Source organism: Dasypus novemcinctus, chromosome 28, assembly GCF_030445035.2.
Source record: "Dasypus novemcinctus isolate mDasNov1 chromosome 28, mDasNov1.1.hap2, whole genome shotgun sequence".
NCBI lineage: Eukaryota > Metazoa > Chordata > Mammalia > Cingulata > Dasypodidae > Dasypus > Dasypus novemcinctus.
Window position 1 is genome coordinate 37,596,700 of NC_080700.1, and position 22,940 is coordinate 37,619,639.

At 36.7% G+C, this 22,940-nt stretch overlaps 1 protein-coding gene across 2 annotated transcripts in view; it reads right to left on the minus strand.

The window, feature by feature from the left end:
• Window positions 1-328: 328 nt before the first annotated feature.
• The window catches only part of RGS17 (regulator of G protein signaling 17), a 142,231-nt gene continuing 119,619 nt past the window's right edge, over window positions 329-22,940 (minus strand). Inside the window, exons 3-5 of one of the 2 annotated variants that reach the window (XM_058289700.1) lie at window positions 20,766-20,855; window positions 15,826-16,060; window positions 329-7,207 (exon numbers count right to left, since the gene is read on the minus strand). In XM_058289700.1, coding sequence (XP_058145683.1) covers window positions 7,019-7,207; window positions 15,826-16,060; window positions 20,766-20,855 — 514 coding nt within the window. In that variant the 3' untranslated portion in view covers window positions 329-7,018. The remainder of the gene's footprint in view (window positions 7,208-15,825; window positions 16,061-20,765; window positions 20,856-22,940) is intronic. The other variant, XM_071212544.1, reaches the window with a different exon arrangement.

The window sequence follows — 22,940 nt, forward strand, 5'->3', positions numbered from 1 at the left end:
AGTTTGCTTTGCCTCTTTTTATCCCTTCACGCTAAATACAAAAATGCCAAGTGAAGTGACGAACGAAATGACTCTCCAAATAATATAAAGCAAAGATAGCTTTTGATACTTAAAATCTACAACTAATTATCTCAGTTCTTTGCTTCACTTTGAATGTGCATTCAAACCACACTGCTTCATGAAATAGTTTTGCCTTAACCTAGTGGTTGAAGCTCATTTAACTCCGATCTTAGGACTGGTCAGGTTGTTTACCTTTCGTTTGGAACACTATTTCATTTGAACTGGATGTGAAAAATCTCTCTTGGCTGAATAGTAAAAACATAAGGCATTTCAAGAATAATACTTTATTATTTACCAAAGGTGCAACTTTTTATAGCAGTAACCTCATAGAACAATGTAAAGAATCCAACCAAAATTTATTTTTTTCCCTCATAAGCATACGCAATTTTTTTCCCTCATTGCATAAGCAATTTAACACTATTAAGTGCTACCTTTTATTCCTATAGTGTTACACCAATGAGAAAACAGTAACTTCTCTATGGATACATGGGTGAATTCTCTATTAATTCAGAACATTTTAAGAAAGTGTAATGCAAATGCATTTTACAATAATATCCATCAGTTCACACGATATAATCAAATGAGAACAGCTGTAGTTTGATTTGCTTTGAAAATGCAAAGGAATATACTTAGAGACTTCTGAATTTTCTTACATTATTATCATGCTCAAATTCTACATGTTGAAAAATCTAGCATTTCAAGAAGTCAATTATACATAGGTAAAATGATGAAAAAGAATCAAGGAAGGGGGAGGGAAGCCCACAACACTTTATACTGGAGGAAAAATAATCTGGATCGTCTAATCCATCTATGAATACCTAGTTATTTTAGAATTGCAAAATAACCAAGCACAGTGCTTCTGAAGTTGTGTTCCTTCATTCAAAACTTCCTTATGGTCTATTAATCCATAGCAGTAGAGTCCAAAGTATGGATATAGACATTCAATATGATAATTTATACAGAACCAAACACATTGAAATTCTTTTTAATATTTAGCAAACATCCTGAAATCATATACAAGAAACATTACATGTGACTAACAGGTTAAAGCTAAAGAAAAAGTATATGTCTTTTACATGATTTCAATATTTTTCATTTTTCAGTGGAGGGCAATATAGAAAAGCTCTCTGTAAAATGGTTATGGATTTAAATTACCTTTTACGACATTTACTAAGTCTTAAAGAGTTTTACTACCTCCATTAAGCGTATATGCAAGCTAACACTTTGGTAGTTCTGTTTTTCCATTTCACTTTCTAGTTTATAATATTTGTTCCTACCATTTGTTAGTAATAATTTAATGGAACATAATAGTGTTGAGGAATCTCAGAATTGTTACTCATTGTAAATGCCCAGGAAATTTACTTCCAACATAACTTCTTAAGGGGAAAAAAATAGTACTAAGGGTAACTTTACAGGGGAGAAAACTAACAAATATGATCAAAGTCAGCATCGAAAGTGACATTACTTGACATTGATAATATGAACCCTTGATATGTGACGAGAATGACACTTCTCTTGCCTTCCTTCCAAAAACCCATAACCCCAGTATAATTATGAGAAACATCAGACAAATCCCAATTGAGGGGCATTTTACAGAATACCTGACTAGTAATCCTCAAAACTGTCAAGGTCATCAAACATAAGGAAAGTGAGAATCTCACAGGTAAGAGGATCCTACGGAGATGTGACAACTAAATGTAATATCGGTATCCTGGATAGGATCCTGGAACGATAAAAGGACTTTAAGTAAAAACTAGGGAAATAGGAATAAATGATGAACTTAATAATGGCACCAATGGCTTGTCATAATGTAAAATGTTAATAGGGAAAATGGGTGGGGGACCTCTGCAATTTCTCTGTAAATCTAAAATTGTTGTAAAAGTTTAATAAAGTTTATTTGAAAACATAATCATCTTCATTCTTTTTGTATTTCCTGTTGAAAAGTACGAAATGAAATCATTCTACCCTAATCCTTAAAAATCTGCTTTTGGTTCTATGCCAGTAGCACTGCTGCCTAATAGTCCATCTCATATAGTTTGGTTTTAGCTCCACACTCCCGCCCCCCCATCTATTTCATAAATGACTTGATATTTATATATATATTCTTATCCTAGAGAATGTTTTTTTAATTTCCTTTGAAAATATTCAAAGAATTCTCTTATTTAAACTTTATTTTCAAGCTCTCAATTTACAGTAACTATTTAAAGATGTATTATTTCTAGACTATAGATTCCATGTCATGTTGGTGACAGAAAACAGTGGGTTTGTATCACATGATGAAAAATTAAGCCAGATTTTTAAAGTACAGTTTGAAAAACAAGGGAAAAAGTACATTACGATGATGTTTAATACATTCTTGAAAAATGGGAAGTTCTTAATATTTCCAATGTTCTTTACACTATACTCCACTTATGAATTTGTGGACATTACCATAAGTAAGCATTTTATGTTTAACAATTTAATAGAGCAATAGCAACTAGATCTTTACAAAGAAAATGTATCAAAGCCCAGAAGAAAAACACAATTTAACTATTCCAAAATATTTATTTCTATTTGAAAACAAATGCTGTGACAACAGGTGTAAGTCAACAGCTTTAAAATCCTGAAATTTCTGAAACAAAAAGGGACTTAATATGAGAAATAGAGAAATGAAATTCTGCTGTTGAACATCATGTGAAAAAAAAATTATATTTGGTCATTGTCATGAGTGCTTAATAACTCCATTTCCCTTTTCATCTTAGAGGGTTCATTATAGGAATAAAATTAGTTCTCAGAACTGGATCTGCCATCTGTTAGGGTGGCACTCTCCCTTTCAGAGTGTTTTCATTAAAAATGTTTATTTTCTCCTTGAACTAATCTGAAAAGATGCCACTTTGTGTGGGAGGGGACAACACCTGTGAAAGCAACAATTTCTGAAATACTCATAAATTAGACCTTGTTATTTTGAAAAAATACTTATCACCGTGCACTATTGTGTGTTGCAAGAGTATTTTAAGAGTGTTGCGGGAAAGCTCTGAAACAAGGTTTTGATACCAGTTTTGCAATTGTAGATAGGGATGACTGACAGTTTTACAGATTGAATACTGGTTTTTCAGCACAGCAATATTTTCTACTGATAAATTTAAAAAGAATTGAAAAAAATATGTGTTTGCAAAATAAATTTGGAGCGTTAGGATCATAAATTGTAAAAGTAAAAACACTGGCAAGAAGTTTTTCCTGGAAAATCTTGATGACCTTTTAAAATAATTTGCCAGTATATCTTATCAAACACATTTGATAAGGTTCTGTCTATGGGCATTTCAGATCTCCCTAGGAGATTTTAGGTCATTTTCAAAATGGCTTTTATTTTCCAGTTTTCTGATTGTATTTTATTTTATTTTCTGATTGTATTTTAAACTACCCTTTTTGTTCCGAGACCATCTGATATGTATCCTTTGCAAATGTAACTTGTCATAATTATATCAATTTTTCAGCATAAACTAAAGGTATATAGAAAAAATGGATATACTCAAAAGTAATAATCAGATATTTTTAAAGCAGTTTAATGGGGGTGAAAATGTATTTCCCCCTTAATAAATAAACATTTACCTATTTCTGTAGTCCCTTTGCAAAACTGAACTATCAGGTAAAATTATACATTTCATTCTGTAAATTAGGATCTAGGCAACATTAAAGGATTAAAAAATAGTAATAAACATCCCGTGCACCATGATCGAGTATCAGAGCTGGTCATTCTATGTACAGATTGTGATTTAAAAAATAAAAGGACCACGTTATGGTCTCGATTTTTGCACTTCATAACTTTGATAACAAAATTGTTTTGCTCTTGTTCATATGCCAGGTCACCACCTAATGTGCTTCAAGCTGCCCCTACAACACTGTCAGATCATCTATACTGCCCTTGGGTAACATAACAGCTATCCATAGTGAAGTGTCACCCATTATTCCCTGTGGTCTGTTTACAGGATCAATCTCTGAAGAAATCTTGCTCTCCACTTCATAAATTATGGGTCCTCTGCTTTCTATTATACATACCTCTGAAGGTTTGCACATTGGAAAGTGCATGACCCTCTTTCTGGGTGCAAGAGCAGATTCTAACATTATACAAAGATATCTTGGCAATCTAAAATGCAAAGCGCTCCTCCTAAAGTGCTCATTTTTCCTCAGAGAGTAATCTACTCGGAACAAATCTAATAAAGTAAATATTGTGCTCTTAGAATGGTAGCATAGACACCAGTTGAGGGCTTTTTGTTTGTTTATTATAGCTCCATAACTTAAATAGAAGAAAGTATGCCCTATTTCAAAAATTGGTAGATTGGCAAATATACAGACACACTCCTAGATAAACTTTAAACATTTTGAAATTAATTGAGAACTACCCAGTCCCCGAAAATAGGAGTTTAACTCAGAAATGCTCACATAGCATGGCTACCAACATCTGACGTGTAAATTTGCTTTAGAATCATCCTCAAGACAACTTCCTAATTAGGTTTCAAAAGGATACACCAGTTTCAAAATCTGTACTCTACAAATGCCCAAGTTAGAGATTAGGACTCTTATAAGTGCCCTTATCCTTTACATTTGGTAAAATATTGAAGATATTGTCAGACAGACAATTCATCTAAGAGTCCAAAGTATCTTATAAAGATAACTTATGACTAGCAGGTCATCATCATATAGTAACAACAAGAATATAAAGTCTACCTTTAAAAAGATCGATGCATGCGGTATATCATTGTATATTACATATTTTTTAGTCATGTGCACCCATTTATTGTGCCTCAATCACAGAAACGAGTATATTACACCATATATGTGTATACATCATAGTAGCACAATAAACTCAATTCTAATCAAAAAGTTAAATAATTTCAGGAACAATAGAACTTCACAATAGAAGTGATGATTCTAGGTATTTTTCTTCACTCTAGGAAAAAATATGACTGTAAACATCTTCATAGCTATCTTTTTCAACGTATTACTGAAAACAATTATTCAAATAGTAAATATCTAATGGACATGGATAAAGTACGTTTCAACACAGTAACACTTTCAGACAAAACAGGCATTTATTAAAAGAAATTATAAATATTTTCTATCTTGATAGCGTTTTCACTACATTTTCATAAATAATGTATTTAAAAGTGCTGAATATGGTAGGATAGTCAGCAACGCCAGTGTAAACAGAACATGTTTTCTACTCTGCAAACTTTTTTAAAATCCCATTTTGTCAAACTGCAACAGTTAAAATATTTGCATAGGGAATAGGTAATAGCCCTTTTAATCATATCTCCTGAATTCTATATAAATTAGAAAATCAAATTCACTTAAAAAATCAATTCTTTAAATGTTTTAAGATTATGGAAAAGAAACTTACAATGCCAGCCTTCAAGTAAAATAAATTGAAAAAGAAAACCCCAAACTTGTTTTTTTTAAAAAACATGTTTAATAAATTAAAAAATGAGAGGTAGTTAAAAATGACAAAGAAAACCTATAATTTTAATATCATCCTTAATATAAGGCCAGTGTTCTCAGTTGATATAAATATTTTTAAAACTTTCATTTTAGGTTACTTCAGTGTTATATTCATTCAGTTTAAGATTAAAAAAATAGCCTCCAGGGGATATTCATATTCAAATGTAACACCTTGATATAAATACGACATTGATTATTTTTTTATTTTTGTACATGACAGGATACTGTTTTCTTGAATGTCAAAAGTACATGCCGATATTAGGCAAGTATTTTGTGTTAAAGTTTTAATGATACTTATAAAAATAATATGGCAGCTATAAGATTTGAGCACTGTACTGCCTTTTAATTATGGATGAGAATTGATAGTTTGGTTTTAACCATTTAAAAATTAAGTCATTCTCATACTATGTAAAAACAATTAAGGTCTAAAGTAGAGAATTATCTTCTTCATAATCCTTATAAAACTTTTCTTGGTTAAAAACTTAGCTTCTCATTAGATTTCACTATCAAGGAAAATATGCCAAAGGACAGGTACTATTCATTAAAATATTTTATAATGCTACATGTAGGCATTCCTTTATTAAATCCTTTATATTCCAAAGCCAAGTTATCAGGCTTACGTTTTTTTTTTTCTTGATTAAATACATAACTTTACACAACTGTTTTAGAACTGGAGAGCCATTCTTTAATAAGTTAATAACAGTTTTGGACATCCGATATATACATAGATTCTTTTTTTTCTATTACAATTAAAAACACTGTCACTCATTGATTTGTCATTGAGATAGGATATCTTCAAATTGTTTGTGCTTTTTGTTTGTCCTTTTTTTTACATAGCAAACTCTTCCATAATGAAAATGCCACAGTTTTGGCAGTGAGCAACCAGAGGAATCCTTTCACTAGGATTTTCCAGCAAACAGTGATAAATAGCTCTTTTTTTCATGTACAGAAATATTGGCTTCAAAATTAGTGTACTGAACACAGTATATAGCATGTTGAATACTATTGTTACATTTTTTAAAAAGTGGCTTTTTTTTCTGTCAGATTATCTAAAAAAATGCAAACCACAGCCCATTTTTGGCAATTATTTCTATAAGACCATATTGCACAAAAGTCCTTAAATACAGATAAAAGTTAAGCCATTGGATTAAATATTGCAACTACGCGGCAAACGAAGCAGTTTTACTTTGCACATGCAGTGTCTGCAGTTATATTAGGAGACTGTTCATAGGACTACAAATACAGTTTGCTTGCAAGTAGAATTAATGTTGAATAAAACAGACTTAATTTGGCAATACTTTTGTTTTATGTGGTATTTTCTCCAAACTTAACCAAATGGAGACAAAGACCATAATGGTGTATTGTTTTCACAGTAGCCTGAGGAATGCTAAACTGTAGTTCTCCAGGAACTCAGTTTCTGATGTTATTTAACTACTTTCTCAGCCCTCTGAAATCATTTATTTATTTTTTTGCTAAAAGAAAATTAAGATTCAGAAGTAGAGCCTGTAGTACTTTCAACAAGTGACTTGTATATCTGAGAGTTCAAAAACCTTGGGAAAGAATCTCTGTGCATTAAGGTATATATCTGAAGTTGAGCGTCTTCATACATGTGAGAATTAGGGTCCAAGAGATTTCTATTGATCCCTTCTCTAACTCGAGAATCGAGACTGACCTAAAAAGAAATAAGAGCAGATACATTAAATAAGGTTTTTTCAGGATCTCATTTGAGTAGCAATAGGTTTGTGACACTTCAGAGAAACTTCAGAGAGTAAGCGCAAGTACCTAAACCCTTGATGTCATACTTTCAAAGGTTACAAAACCCTCTATACTTTCTTCCTCACAGGTTGAATTAAACCAAACAAAAAATTTGTTTTTTAAGCTGGAAATTTACTTCACAGACACCTTGCCTTACTTGGGTTTATCTTCTCTTTCGTTCCCTCAGGAGTTTGACAATTTCTCATCATCGTTGAGGTACCAGAGAATTCCCTGATTAGAACATGAACTCACTGCCTTCTCCTAAGTGGTGGTGACTCGATCAGGACAAGTGAAAATCTACTGGCAAAGAGGAATTCTCTAGCAAAATTAACATGTTTATCAAATGCTAATTCCAGATAATGTTATCTCCAACAAATTCTATTGTGACAAAAGGAGGAAAGGGAAACTGATAATGTGGAAGCTCCACAAGGGCCATTCTTCATTTCTTGGGTCGTCATCCTGTAGAAACACATCCAAAGATCTCGGTCCTGATGTTACAACAAATAACTGCTTGAAGGGAAATTTTTGAAATGAGAAATGTAAATAGGAATTGAGAATATCCATTAGAATAATCAATGCATGTTATTTGAAAAGTGAACAAAAATTACATTCTGCAATGATTCAGTAATTTTTTTCCCCAATAAATGCAAAATCCTGCTGGGATTGGTAGGAATTGTTAGAAAAGGCAGTGGGGAAAAATAGGGGAGCAGATGTAGCTCAAGCAGTTGAGAGCCTGCTTCCCACATACAAGGTCCCAGGTTTGCTCCCCAGTACTTCCTAAAAACAAAACAAATGAAAAAACCAACTCGGGGGGAGCCAATACAGCTCAATGGTTGAGTGCCTGTTTCCCACAGATTCACTTCCCAGATTCACTCCCTGGCCCTGGCACCTAAAAGTAAATAAATAGCAGGGAGATAAGACTAAAGCTCTGCCTGAAATGGCATATTAGGAAAACCCTACAAGAGGCCAACAATCACTCAAGAGTCCTTGGTTTCCTAAATCTTCACTATTAAACAAGGACCAGGACATCGTGCCCCAGTTACTTGTCTCATGATACACTCGTATCCATGCAAACCTTTCAGATTTACGTCTCAACGTTTTGTCATAAGCATTCTTGCAAACACCCTTCTTGTTCTGGCTCCATTTCCTGCCCACTGTTTGGGCTAGCTCTGGGCTCTGAAACAGCCCGCGTGCTGGAAGCCGCCCGCACTCTGTTGTGTCTCGATTCCTAAGCTCCACAGACCAGGGGGCTTGGGTGGGTTGATGCTGTGCCATGGTGGGATTTGTCAGGGACCCGAGAGCCAGGAGGAATGTCTGTGGTTTAGCTAGACCAACTCGTATATAGAAACAAGTAAACAGTTCTCTGCTCAACTATATTCTTGTCAGGAATTCTTTTTTTTTTTTTTTTAAGAGGCAGAATGTAAGGATGTTCTGGAAACATCATTTTTGCTTTATTTTCTGCTATTGCCATATGAGTTGGCCAAGTACAAAATTTTAAAAAGAACAGAATTTTTTTCCTAAGGTTTTCATTTTATCTAAGCATATCTTCCCATGTTTCCACTCAACAGGAAACTGTCAACACTAGAGTTTAAACTGATTCATCTTATTCTGAAATGTGGCATTACGGCCTGGTAAGGTCTTAACACACTCCAGTGTTTTTGTAAGGGGTGTTCTTATGCTCAAGCTTGAGAGAATTTGTTCCGTTGGAGAAGGAAAGGTTATATGAGTTATGAGAGGGCCATTTAATTTTTAAAAAATGTTATAATTAAATATGGTATAATGCTTTCCTATCAGTAGTTGGAATCATATTAGTTATTGTAAGAGAGAAATAAAATAACTTGAATTGCTAAATGTCAAGGCCTCATTTAATTTTTTTTTTTTTTGCAAATTATAAATAGGATAGATATAAGGTAGAAAAGTAGTGATATTCAACATTTAGTTATGTGTAACAAAAAAAATTTGCTTTTTCCATTTAAAAAATAAAGCATTTAACTTAAGATCTGGCTGTTTACTTGAAAAGGGTGTTGTCCAGTCAAAAGCAGGGTAGAGAGGTCAGATAACAAGGATGAACCCCATGGGTGTAACAATCTATAGTTTCACCTTGTGGCTTCTTTGAGCTGCAGAACATGGAACATCTAGAATACAAGATAGTGGGGGTGGATCCTAGCTTGGGCCTGAGTCACTGACTTCCGGAGTCAGGCTTGTCCGGGCTTCCACTGCCTGCGGCACTGAGGAGTTTCCTGGCAAGAACTAGCCTAGGGAAGGAGAGAGTTGAATAGCACCAGACAAGGACTCTCTTCTGGCAAAGTAAAGTTCTTCTCCTAGTCTGGTAGACTTACTCCTGGTTGGAGGGAGGGATTGCAGCAATGACAGTTGAAAGAAGGACTACTACTGTGGGGGCAGTTAGAGCACAAGACAGCACTGGCAGGTTTGGTGACATTTAACGGGCAGCTTTAGCCATGCTGGCAACTTTGGCATTGCTGAGATGTGGCGGCTGCAGCTTTAAAAAGGCACGAGTGGCTCTGAGATAGACCCCAGCGGACTTAGAAGCATTCATTTCCACAGGGAGCAGGAGACGGGGCAGGAGAGAAGCAAGGGGCTTGCAAGCAGTAAAACTGCCTGCCTGCTGGGAAGTGGATGTGGCTCAACCAGTTGGGCACCCGCCTACCACATAGGAGGTCCCAAGTTAGGGTTCCGGTGCCTCCTAAAAGAAGACGAGCTGATGCCACAAGCCAGCAGTTGCCGCAGCCTACAGGGAGCAGATATGGCTCAGGCTGTTGGAGGAGGTCCTGGATTCGGTTCCTGGTGCCTCCTGGAGAAGGCGAGCAAACAATAAGCAGACAGATGATAGAACCATGAGGGGGGGGGGGGCGGGAATAAATGAAGACAAACAAAATAAGTCTTAAAAATAACCTGCCTGCTTGCAATTCCATGAACTAGTTGGAGAGGAAAATGTAATGAGAGCTATAGATTCAACAAGAGTGTGTGGAGGTAAAGTGGAGAGAAGGCGGACAGAAATCTTGCCATTGTGACTTGGAAAACCTGGGGGAAAATGAGCTCATACTGTGGTTAATCTGACTGGATTTCCTACCTACTATAGAAAATACTGAAATGGATTAACACTGCTGAAAGGGACTACACAACATTTGATCCTGCCTTTTTGTTCTAGCCATCAAGACACAATGGCAATTTTGACCCTGTGGACATTCTGGGCAAAATTATACCTACAATGATGAATTTTCACTGGAAGTTTTTTTGTTTTTGTTTTTTGGAAGTTTTTTTTTTGTTTCCTGTAAGTCAACTAACTTAATTCCATGAATAATTTTTTCTATATCGCAATTAATACTTCTTAAAAACTTTTGTAGATTTTATTTTTAATTTTACTGATGTTTATTTAAGATTCTCTTCCAAGTAAAACCTAATTGAAAAAAAAATTTTTTTTCCTTTTTAGGTCCTTATTGCAGTAACCAATGATAATTTCTGTCACTGGAGATTTTCTTTTGTGGCTTTAATGTTAACTAAATTTTGTTTTCCCATTAAATTTTATAGACCAAAACTATCTGATTTTTCTTTCCATTTTAATACATTTTTTACCATATACACTTTTAGTCATTGGGAGGATTATTTTGTGTGGATACAGGAATTATAAATTGCAAATAAGATTGATGGTTTGAATTTACTTCTTAGAGCCAGGGTTGTTGTTGGGATAAAGTGGAGTAACCACATTCACGGTAGGGTCCAAATGATGGGAAAGCACATCCTGCTGGTTTCGGGAGGGTTCAAGTCTGTGGCTAAGGTGGCTGTGTCCCATTTCTGGGTTTACAGACATCTAAGTAATGCCACCAGAAAACATGCGGCGCCGGAATAACGAATCAGCCGCCGGGAGAGCCCCACATCCATTGGGCTCGCATGCTAGCACTCCCGGATATAAGTCTACTGTCCTTGTACAAGCCACTCTACTTCAAGACTCAGTTTCCTCTGCTGTAAAATGGGGACATCTCTCCTAGTGCCCGAAGGATTGTTGTGGGACTCATACTGTAATAACATACGGAGGGCTGCTTTGCGAGCAACCAAGTTTATGCCCAACACAAATTAATAACGCTAATAATTGCTCGCAGTTAAAGTCACATCTCTCTGTTCAAACCCAAAGCCTTTGGCCTCTGTATCAACTTGAGCCTCACGCTCTCAGAGTGGCCTCACCTGGCTACCCTTAGTCTAAACTACATTAGGCGACCTCCGCCCCCATCATAAGGTTCATCACAATTTGTAGTTATTTGTTTTCAACATGTTTGTCCGTCTTCCTAAAATTTAAGCACCATAAAGGATAGGTTAGCACCTGTCTAATTCACCGTTGTATCCGGTGCCTGGCTCATGGGAAACCCTCAAAAAATAGGTTTTGAATGATAACATACATTCACGAACAGATGATTCTAGGAGAATACAGACAAATGAGTTCAACTTAGGAAAAAGTGCATTTAAATCGGTGGAAGTGCTACATTCACACGGTTTTCCTTGAAGACACATACACATAACAGAATTCACACGTCTATCGCTTCGGCATTATTTTTAGGAAACTATGGTATTTAGATTTATTGCTGTTTTTTTCCCCCCAGATGGTAACTGGACATGTAGGGTGAAATCAGAAGAAACGGTTTCTGCTACAATTGAAATTACCATGTGGCAGAACCTGAAAATGAGAGAAAATGAGTGGATTTCAGAGTTTTCTCCACAGCCTTGTTCATTCCTTAGCATAAGGAAGTTGTGGCTCCAGGGCTCTGAAGTGAGCTGCTTAGTGCCAGAGTTAGTAACAGGCAGGAATTGTGGAAAGCTGAGCACATACAGTTTTCCTTGATTCAGATAAAAGTCTCGTATTTGTTGAAGGATTTACAAGGGTTTCATCTCTCAATAACTCATTATGTTTTTGAGTTGGAAATAGTTTTTAAAATGACTTTTTATTAAAATTATTTGTTCTGCTGGGTTTTTCAAGTCTTAATAGATATAAGCTGCACCAGAATCTGTTATATGCAACAAGGCTAATATTAGTATTTAATTCCTCTTTATTACCTCAATCTGTTTTTGTCTTGAGAACAGCATAAAAAAAGGAAATTTTCTTATGAAATTGATGCTATTTCCTTATATTATTTTACTTAAAATTTGACCCTTTTCCCTCTTGAAGTTTGTTCTATGCCAAGAAATGGTAGTTCTTTGTAACATAATGCTAAAATTATAAAAATGCATAAGACATGCTCTTGAAACAAACACTGGCTTCAATGTTTTCATTAAGGAAAAAGCCATGTTTATATAAATCATGTAATGAATGTAGACTTTTTTCTATACTTAATAAAGAACATGATAACCTAACCAAATTAAGGTAAAATGAAAGTCTAGTGAAGAAAGTGATGCCCTGGCCAAGAAAATAATCCCAATAATTTTCAGTTATTTGGTCATTACCACTTTATAAAATATTTAAATGGTGCATGTGCTATAAAAACATTCTAAGTAGAAACAGTTATGAATGTCAGAGGTAGAAAGGCTAGATTATATAGCCCAAAATAGGGACTAGATGCCAACTGTGATTGGTTTGTAGTGATTGTCTTGTGAACTGTGTTGAGAAAGACTCTGAGGTTGAATCTGGGTCCAGCAGTTGGGAGCACCATGAGTGATTCACTGGGTCATTTGTGGGGAGGATGAAGTGGTAGCACCAGGGTCTCATAGCTGCCATTCTGGATGTGCTTTACTAGTCTCTGTGCCCATTTCTTTTTCTAAACAAATTAACTGAATACTGAAGCCCAGAGAGGTGACTTTTTCTGAGGCCACTAGGAACTAGATTGTAGAAGAACTAGGACTAAATGCTGGGCACCTGATTATTACTCCAGTGCTCTTCCTACAAATACTAGAAAGCAAAATTTGAAGAGCCACTACTCAGCATCATCAACAATCACTAATGTATTGTGGCCAATTAGTAATTGACAAGTCTCTGCACCCATAGCCCATGAAATAGAGTAGATCGGAAAGCACTCTGGGATAGCTAGAAAGCAGGTACCATGTGGTATACCAATGAGTCATATTTACCCTTGACATGATTCAAGGGTAAAAATGTCTCTAGCTTTTAAATAATTATCTTTTATAATAATTACTTTTGGTTATTCTATTTTTTCTGCTAAATAATAACCAAATTGAATTACTGTGTTAGGAGAGAAATAAAGGCACTTCATACGGTCCAATCATTTAGATTCTATATCAAGAGTTTTTATAAATCAGCAGACAAGTAGCAAAATAATACAATTTGAATTTCATCTATCTCTTTGTAGTGCTTTTGAGGATATTAAATAGCAGGAAATGGCCAGAATGTAGACATTAGGAAAAATAAAGGAGAAAACAGTATGGCTATTACACGAAATATGCCAATTTAATTTAGGAAGGGTCATGTTCTTGATCATGAAATAATGTTCTAATGGCTTTTGGTGATACTCATGTTCAAAATAAAGAAATTACATTAAAAAAAACACAAAAAAACCCCTCCAATACTTTAGCTTAAAGATTGAAGACTCAGTAATTTAAATTTCGATAATCAATGATGATGAGATTTTAAACAAAGGCCAAAAGATGAAGTGACTTTTTGAAAATTAACTTTTCAAAAACTCCATCAATCAGTAACATCTGGAAAACAGAAGCTGTGAGAACAATGGGAAAATGTTTTCCATAAAAACTAAAAATGGAGACTGTTAAAGGGACCATATCTATTTAATATAGAGAATACCTTTTTACCGAACATTACTTTTAAATGGAAATCATCATTTTAAAATGGCAATACAAAGAAATGGGTTAGGTAATCTAGACAGCTGTCATTTTAAGATGATGCATGTGACATATTTTGGGGAGAGAGATGGACTAAATAATATTCCCAGAGATTCCTTAACTGTCTGTACTTATAGACTTATGGACAAACACATCTTAGGGCACATTTGAATTTTCTGGAACATGTGCTGAGTAATGGAACATTAAAAGAAATGAAAATAAATTTTTTTACATTAACCAAATCCAAGTCAATTGGTTAGTTGAATGTGGAGGTTTCAGGTGGATCAGAAACCTGAAGAATGTATTTTTAGGATGGGGAATTTTGACAGTATCAAAAATTCAAGGTGACATGTATCAAACACAAAGATAAAATTGTCACCAGCTGGTTTCTATGAACAATTTTTTCTATGTTATTTTAGGAAATAAAAACTAAATCTTTTATACATCCAATCCAAGAAAGCACCTCATTTTGTAGAGAAAATGCTACTGGAGGGCCATGGAATAGGAATGTCACATTTTACCCATCTCACAAAATTAAAAAGAAAAAAAAAAGGTATTTTTCATTAGTAAAATAGTTGGTATAGCATTCCAAACTTGGGAATGATAGCCTTTGATAAAGTGGACACCAATTCACTGTATGGATTTCAAGGTAAAGAGCACAAGGCAGGGTGGGACCACATCCCATGATGGACAAGGCCCAGCTCTAGGGCACTCCGTGGAGCCAGGGCAGAGGGGGCTGGAGGCCGGGCTCTGGGACCAGGAAGTACCTGGGACCAGGAAGTACCTGGCTGGATATTTAGGTGCAAAGGTAAAAGTCATAGTGGTGTAGACCCAGAGCCAGCGAGGAGAGACAAAAGGGCAGAGGGGTGGGTAAGCGGAGTGGTTCTCGGAGCCCTGACACTCAGCGCTCCAGGGGCCTGGCGGACTGTTAACCCTTCCCTCGCCCGAAGGTTTTCACTTCCATACCTTGGAACATTTCTCAGGAGCAAATTACTTCTTAAAACGTTCATGGAAAAGTGCTGTTCGATGGCGCAGTAAGTTGTTACTGACTTGGTGTACATTGCAACAAAGGGGAAAATGCCTTGCCTTTTCAATAACAGGAACATTAGAACAAGTAAAGTAATTGCCATTCTCCAGCCCTCCCCTAAGCAAAGCCCCTTCTTCAGTTCAACAGAAATTCAAACATAAGCACAAAAACCATGATATTTTCTCTGGGTTGGGTTTTTTTTGTTTTTTGGTTTTTTTTTTTTGGAGCCCCTAGATCAGAGGTTTTCAAACTAGTAATGCCCAGGGAAAGCGTGTTAAAAGTGCAGATTCCTGAGCTGTACTTCCAAAAATTCACACTCAGAAGTCCTGCATGGACTGTAAGAATTTTCTTTTTAAACAATGCTCCAGGTGACTCAGGGTAGATTTAGGGGCCACACTTGGGAAAACACTGCCCTAAAGTCAATTCTTCCTCCCCACTTACGTTTGTCATAGTAAATCGTGCTTAAATAGGCTTCTTAGTGTTCATTCTGAAAAACAAGCGGACCGCTCCGCAAATCATCGGGGGATAACTGACCAAGGCAGGAGGCGGAAAGCTCTAATAGCTCTCCAAGGCCTGCGTCCCTGCTCAGGCTGCTTCTCAGAATGGAAGCTAAATTACCTGCCCCTGAAACCTTCTAACCTGTCCACACCGATTTGGATACCGGTCCCTCAGGGTTTAGGAAGCCCCCTCAGTGTTCTCCAGATTTTTACCTCTTTGGGCGAGAGTATAGAAATGTAATCTTCATATATCATTCGGGCCTTTTCTTCAATTACTTTTTTGTTCTGCTCTTTCTTTAAGTCTTCACAGGCAAGCCAGAAAAGTAGGTTCTCTTCGCTGTACTCCGTGCGGAGGAACTCTCGGAACAGGTTTCTGCCTGCTGGGGCCTTCATCATCTTGTCGAAATTCTGAGACCAGGACAGGACTTCTTCTGAGGTGGGGTTTTGGCTGCAGAGAAAGAACGGGGCAAATATCAAAGGTCTAACCCGAGGAACAGACCCAAAGGCTGTGCACCTGCTGCCATCCAGTGGTCAGGCCCGCGCAATTTCTAAGCAGGGCAGGTGGGAGTGTTCCTCTTGGAAATGGTTCTGTGATGAAAGTGAGAGCCACTGAATGCACACTTTTTATTGGATTGTAGGAAGCATGGGACTGTCTAACACAGAGGATCCAGTGGTGAAAATTGGACTATGGCTAACAGGGACAAATATGAGCATATTCTCTCATGAATGATAACAAATACGTAATACTAATACAGGGTGTAAATCATGTGAGTGTGGGGAAAAATACACCGAATGTAACATATGGGCGATAGTTAAAAGTAGCATTTTGATGGTGCTTTTCTATAGTTTATAACATGTTTCATGACAATGCAAGGTGTTGGTGAAGGGGTGACATAGGGGAGCCTTGTATGATGACTTGCATGTTTGTTTTTGTGAGTTCACAACTTTTACTCTGTTTATGTATATTCATGTAGGAATGATATACTTCAATACAATTTTATTAAAAAAAATAAAAACTAAAGAATCCCCCCCCAAAACAAAACAAAACAACAACAAAAAAATCCAGGAAGCTCTCTGCCCTCCTTCCCCACAGAACCCCCCCACCTGAATTCTCCTCCCCCTCGCCTGCCAACGAGCAGACCCTGCCACCATTATAGTGGCCAACTTCTAAGTGAAGGGATTGCCCTCTGTAATCCATTAAACTCTTGTTAGTCGTTTGCACTTTACTGTTTATTTATTTAGTTCCTTTTCAATTCCCCACTAGTGTCAGATCATTTCCATTTACGTGGCCTGGCTGAAGTACAGTTTCTCTGGGTGGTACTATAAACTGAACCAGGTTCACCCAGTACTGTTAAATTGACAAGAAACTGTGTGGCTCTGGGCAAGCCACATAACCCCTCTAAGTTTCTGTATCCTAATATTTTACTAATCAATAAGATTTTTTCCAGCTCTTAGAAACTGTGATTTTACATCAGTGGGGCGACTAAAATTAGAATATTTTGAGTGCAGGTATCGAATGTCACCTCTTCCATCAGACATTGAATATTTAGGTATTCTTGAGGTTGCTTTTCTGTATTTTTAAAGGATATTGGTATTTGATCTTCTAATATGAATAAAGAAATATAGAATACAAATTCCTAAAAAGCAAGTCAAAAGTCACTTCTCAGTGATCCACATTATGTTTCATATATTAAAAATCATGAAAATAAGTAAAGTCACCAACCTTAAAATTGAATACAACCAAAGACATGAACCTCACTGTATTTGAAATAAATGCCATAACCATACTGAAGGGTTGGGGGCGGTGTCACCCCATCAACTCCTGACCTATTTTCCCTCAAGCTAAATTAAAAAAGCACCATAAACAAGTGCTGAACTCTAGTTAGAAGGTTAGTTTTAAAAATGATATGGTTTAACAATTTTGAAACTACTTAGTGTGTATTTAGGATTAAGCGGTAAGTCAATATATTGTGGGTAATGAGAGCCAGTAATCTCACTGTTGGGAGGAGGGTTTCTAGGATGGAAAAGGAGTAGACTGGAATGCACGCTGTGGTTGGGGCTGGCATCGGATGTATCATTATGAACCTGTGGTTTTTAATATAGATAGAGCAATAGATGCGGAAACAGGTGTGTGCATGTGGGTGGCTTTCCTAGCCTTGTACACCCTGAAGGTCTAGAAGCAATGAGACCCGTGCTGCAGGAAGTACACAGAGCACTCTGTTATCTTGGTTTTGAAATACCATTCTCCACTAAGGGGAATCACGGCTCCTTGAAGAGATGGCTGATTGCAGGCTGGGCCTGGAAAAGTAAAGATGAGACTAGAATATCTTGTTGGGCCAGGAGGCAAAGCTGTGCTAAAGGAGTGATGGGCCAGTGCAAATGGCTCCCACTGGCAAAATCTAGGAGAATCAGAGCATGAAAATAAATAGTACTAGTAATAGATTACGTCACATAGAAGAAAGTAGAAATCCACAACTGATATAAATTTGTAAAATAATGAAAACTAAATGGGGGAGAAAGTAAAATGGTTTCTAACAATGGAATTCTAATAAATGTAGAAAGGATAGTGGAACTAGAAAAATTACTGTTTAGTAACCTTCAAGGCAAGATCAGTAAATGGATGCTAAAACTAGAGGGTGAAAGTGTGATGAGAAACAGGACAACTGCAGAGTTTCAAAACATCTCCACACAAGGCACTTAGTATTTACAAAGGGGGAAACAGATTTCACAATGGAGACACTGAGTAATCATGGTATGATGCATGGAGAAGTACACAACATCACTGCACTGGCATGCCTGTGAAAAATGAATAATATGAATCTAATCATGAAGAAGCATCAGTCAAACCCCAATTTGAAGGGCAAGCCACAGAAGAACTGGCCTGTCCTCTGCAAAAACATTAAGGTCAAGATAGACAAATGAAGGTGGAGACCTGTTCCACGGTGAGCTAAAGAGATTCAGCAGCTGAATGCAATCTGTGATCCTGAATTGGACATTAGCAGACATCTGGTAAACTAAGAATGAGGTGTGTAGACTGGATAATAGTCTGGGTAATTTCAAAGTTAATTTCTTGATTTTGATGAATGTGTTGTGATTCCTTAAGAGAATGTGTTTTATTTTAGGAAATACACACTGAAGAATTGAAGGGTACAGAAACATTATGTCTGCAACTTACTCAATTGGCTAAGAAAAACCTTATTTATGGAGAGAGTGAGCCAGAGCACAAATGTGATCCTAACATTGTAATGTTTGTACCTGAATTTTTACTACTTTTGCAAATTTTTCTGTTAGTCTGAAATTATTTCAAAGCCAAAAATCACTGTATAAAATAGGACAATAGTTCCCAGCTGTGGACTGTGGACCTCCCATGGGTCCAGTAAGTATTGGTGCTAGGCTAAAAACAATGTCTTCTATTCAGAAGAAGCTACATTTAATTTATAGAGGTGCTGATATCTTCCTTTTTCTTAATTAATGAGATATCATCATTAACATAATATACCTCCTTATTGTTATATAGAGGGTTGTAATTCTTTCTGATGTCATACTCAAAAACAGTCACGAAATAATGATTGTTACCAGGACAAATCTTTGCACATTCACCCCCTGCATTTCTTGTCTTTGACTCCCATGGCTGTACTGAACTGGCAAATACCTGCCAGGTCAGGTCACTTGACAAAAATTCATGTAGGCACGAGCTGTTTGTAAGGGATACAAGTGGTGAAAGAGCAAGGGCTGTACACACTATACACAAAGTCATTGTAAATTCCTGATGAAGCTTGGAAATGTTCAAGCATTAACAGTGTGTGCAAGTGGTAGAAATGGTCTAAAAATTCCTGTGGAAGACAAACTAAATTTTCTTCTTGTATAGGATAGGGATTTACATTTTCCAGCCATAAGATACAGTTTATCTTTTCATTTCTGGTAGCCAATTTTTTTTTTTCATTTGCCACTGAATCTAAAATAAGAATACATTATGTGCAATTGTCTCATATTTTCCTAAATTTTAAGAATTTTCAGTTAAATGGTATGAACAAATTGTGACCCATAAATGTAGTTATCATAGTTTAAAAACACGAGGGCTTTATAAAGGCACTAGGGACTTTGTAGATATTTCCATACAAGTTTTCATTGACTACTCCATTTGCTAGTACATCAAAGAAGTGGAAGAGCAAAGCTTGGTACTTTTTATGGTTAAAGTCATCCTATCTTGCTTCTCCATCCATCGGTCCATTTAAAAATCTTCAAACCTAAAATACATTTGGTTTAAAAAGTACTTATATGATGGAACTTTTTTTCTTACCAATCTTTTCTAACCAAGTATTTTAAATAGATTTGTTACTATTCCATAATGTTTGAACTTCCTTTGCACTTAAAAAATTTTAAAAGGGGAAAATTACTATTAAGCACCATTACTAACATAATTGTACAAATGGTCTACTTGTCTTTTGATTTCTTCCTGTTGACTATTTCATTTTTAACCCTTCATTTTAGTGAAAATGTTTGGTTAGAGTCTGTTCTGATGGAAATAGAATCCAGAGTCATCTGATTAGAGTAATTCCAATATTTTTCTTTCCACTTTAGACTCTTCCCTTATAAAAAGAAATTACAAATTCTCAGGGAAAAAAAAGTAAAGAATTAGGGTAATTTTGGGGGCTAATTTTATTTTTTTGAAAGAGATAAATTTGGGCAATGTTTTAGGTGGTAACAGAGCTAATAGTCAGAAAAAAGTGATGAAAAGCCATTGTAATCACAAATTAAGATCTCCCAGACAGCATAGGCAATCATTTACAAAACCACTTTGCAGAGTACAAGAAAACACACAGGGAAGCGGATGTGCCAAAGCGATTGGGCTCCCGCCTATCATAGGGGAGGCCCCGGGTTCGGTTCCCAGGGCCTCCTGGTGAAGGCCAGTTGGCCCACACCTCTGGGAGCTGGTGGGGGGAGAACTGGTGCAGCAAGATGACACAACAAAGGAGGCCAAGCAGACACAGAAGAACGCAGCAAATGGACACAGAGAAGAGCAAGTGTAAGCAGCAAGGGGGGGGAATAAATAAATAAAATAAATCTTTAAAAAAAGAAAGTAAAACACATAAGCATGCGTGGATATGAATAGCTCATCAGCACGAGAAATAACTGTGGCTACTTTCCCTTACCATTCCTCTATGACCTGGATGCTCTCCATTTTTGCCGCATGTGCCGGCCTTGCAGCGGTCTCCCCTCTTTCTTCATTCCTAACAGTGAGGCTGTAATGTAGCATAACACTTTATTTTGTCACGTGAAATAAATTAGTCAAAGAAAAGAAGACAGGTGGCAGGAGAAATAGTTCACAGAAGAATTCTATTTTCAAATATGGGAAAATATTTCAAGTACGGAAAAAGGAATAACATTTTTAACTGATGGGTACACCCAAGTGAACTAAAGGAAAGAGAATAGTTATTTAATAAAGTAGCAAAACAATTCATAGTCTTGAAAATGGATATTATTCTACATTCTGGCTTCATCCTTACCTCATTGGAATTACCTTCAACTTCCAGAGATACGGGATTATGCGTTTTAATATTGATGTCATTATGTTACTCTTTTTTAAATGGAAAGTCATCTTTTTTTAATAATCCCATTAGTTTATTTATTTATTTATTTATTTTACACTTTTTAAAATTAAATTGTCTTTTTTTTTAAGGTACATAGATCACAAAAACATGCTACATTAAAAATATAATGGAAAGTCATCTTGACTTTTAGGTAGTTCTAATTAGAGTTATTTCCCATTTATTCTTCCCCATTGATAGCTAAGAAGGTAAAATATCAGAATCTAATGCAGAATGCACTATATTTACATCATCCTTCTGTGCAAACCAGGTTTTCTGAGATTCCTCCATGCACTCAAATTCAAAATCCTGGTTTTATATTTGACTTCATCTTTGTCCTTTCACCCCATTTCATCAATCTCCAAGTTCTCTATGTTGTTATTAGACAATGTATTGAGAGGAATAGGCCAGCCATTCTGAGGGTACAGATGTGAGAGCCTTGGGGGAACTCTCTGGAACACAGGCTTGGGGATTCTGCAGGATTCGGGGAGCTAGGCTGATCCCATGGGATTCTGTCACCCAGACAAGAATAAGAATTGCCTGATTTTAGTAAACTCTAGCTGACCAGGGTAGAAAACCCAAAGTTCTAGGGGTAGGCTAGAAATCATGGCCCACTGGATGGAACGTGGGAGAGTGTGGGCTATGATGTGGACCATTGACCATGAGGTGCAGCGGTGCTCAGAGATGTATTCACCAAATGCAATGAATGTCTCATGAAAAAAAAAATAATAATGGGGAAGTTTTGGGGCCACAGTAGAAAGGGTGGGAAAGATGAGTTGGGGAACTTGAAAGACTTGAGTTTCTGAATGAGCGAAGTGATTTCTGCTTGAAGCCCAGAAGACTCAGGAGAGCCTGCTAGAGTAGGAAGAGAAGCTCAGATTACATCGCTTCCATTTGTTCTTTCTTATTCATTTACCCATTCCAAAAGAGGCAATGAAGGTTCTTATTTTTTCAGTGCCTAGTATGTGCCAAGCAATGTTCTTTGATCTTTACTTTTTGCTCTTTCCACTTTAAAGTTGAGCAAAGTGAGGCACAGAGTGGTCTGGTATGTTGGCCCAAAGCCTGACACCTAATATGTGGTTTGGTGGGAATTTGAACCCATTTCTGTTGGATGTTCTGTTGGATGTCCACTATGAAGCAGGTACTCTGATAGGCACTGAGGCAATATACTTATGTGAATGCAGAAACCATGGGTGTGGTAGAGAGAATTCCAATAAGTAGTTATTCTTAATATGGAAAGTCTGGTAAAGAGAAGCCCAGACAACTGCATTAATTCATTCTTTCATTCTCAGGTGCAAGGGTGGGGATGGAAGGTAATGTAGCAGAGGGAAGAGTTTAAGGAAGTGGGCCTGATGAGATTGGAAAGGAAACATAAAGTGAGACGGGCTAGGAAAATTTCCTCAAGAAAGTGGACTAAGTGGAGAAAAGAGTGCTCCATAGGAATTGCAAAGGGTTCTCTACTCAGGATGCTTCAAAGGAAAAAACATAATTTAATAGTGAAATAAACTGAAGTCCCCTCTACCCATTTCTGGAGGCAGTGCCAGGTTTCTTGATGTAGACCTTGGAGAGAAAGGGGAAAACTGCTCACAGACATGGTGTCACCCAAAGGGTTGTGGGAAGCAGAAACTAAGAGCTGATTGTTACTCCAATACCCAGTGCACTCACTGGTGCCCTGCAGAGAGCAGCACCTCCATGGCTGGAGCAGGCATGGCGTCCAGCGCGGGAAGCAGTGGGGAGAAC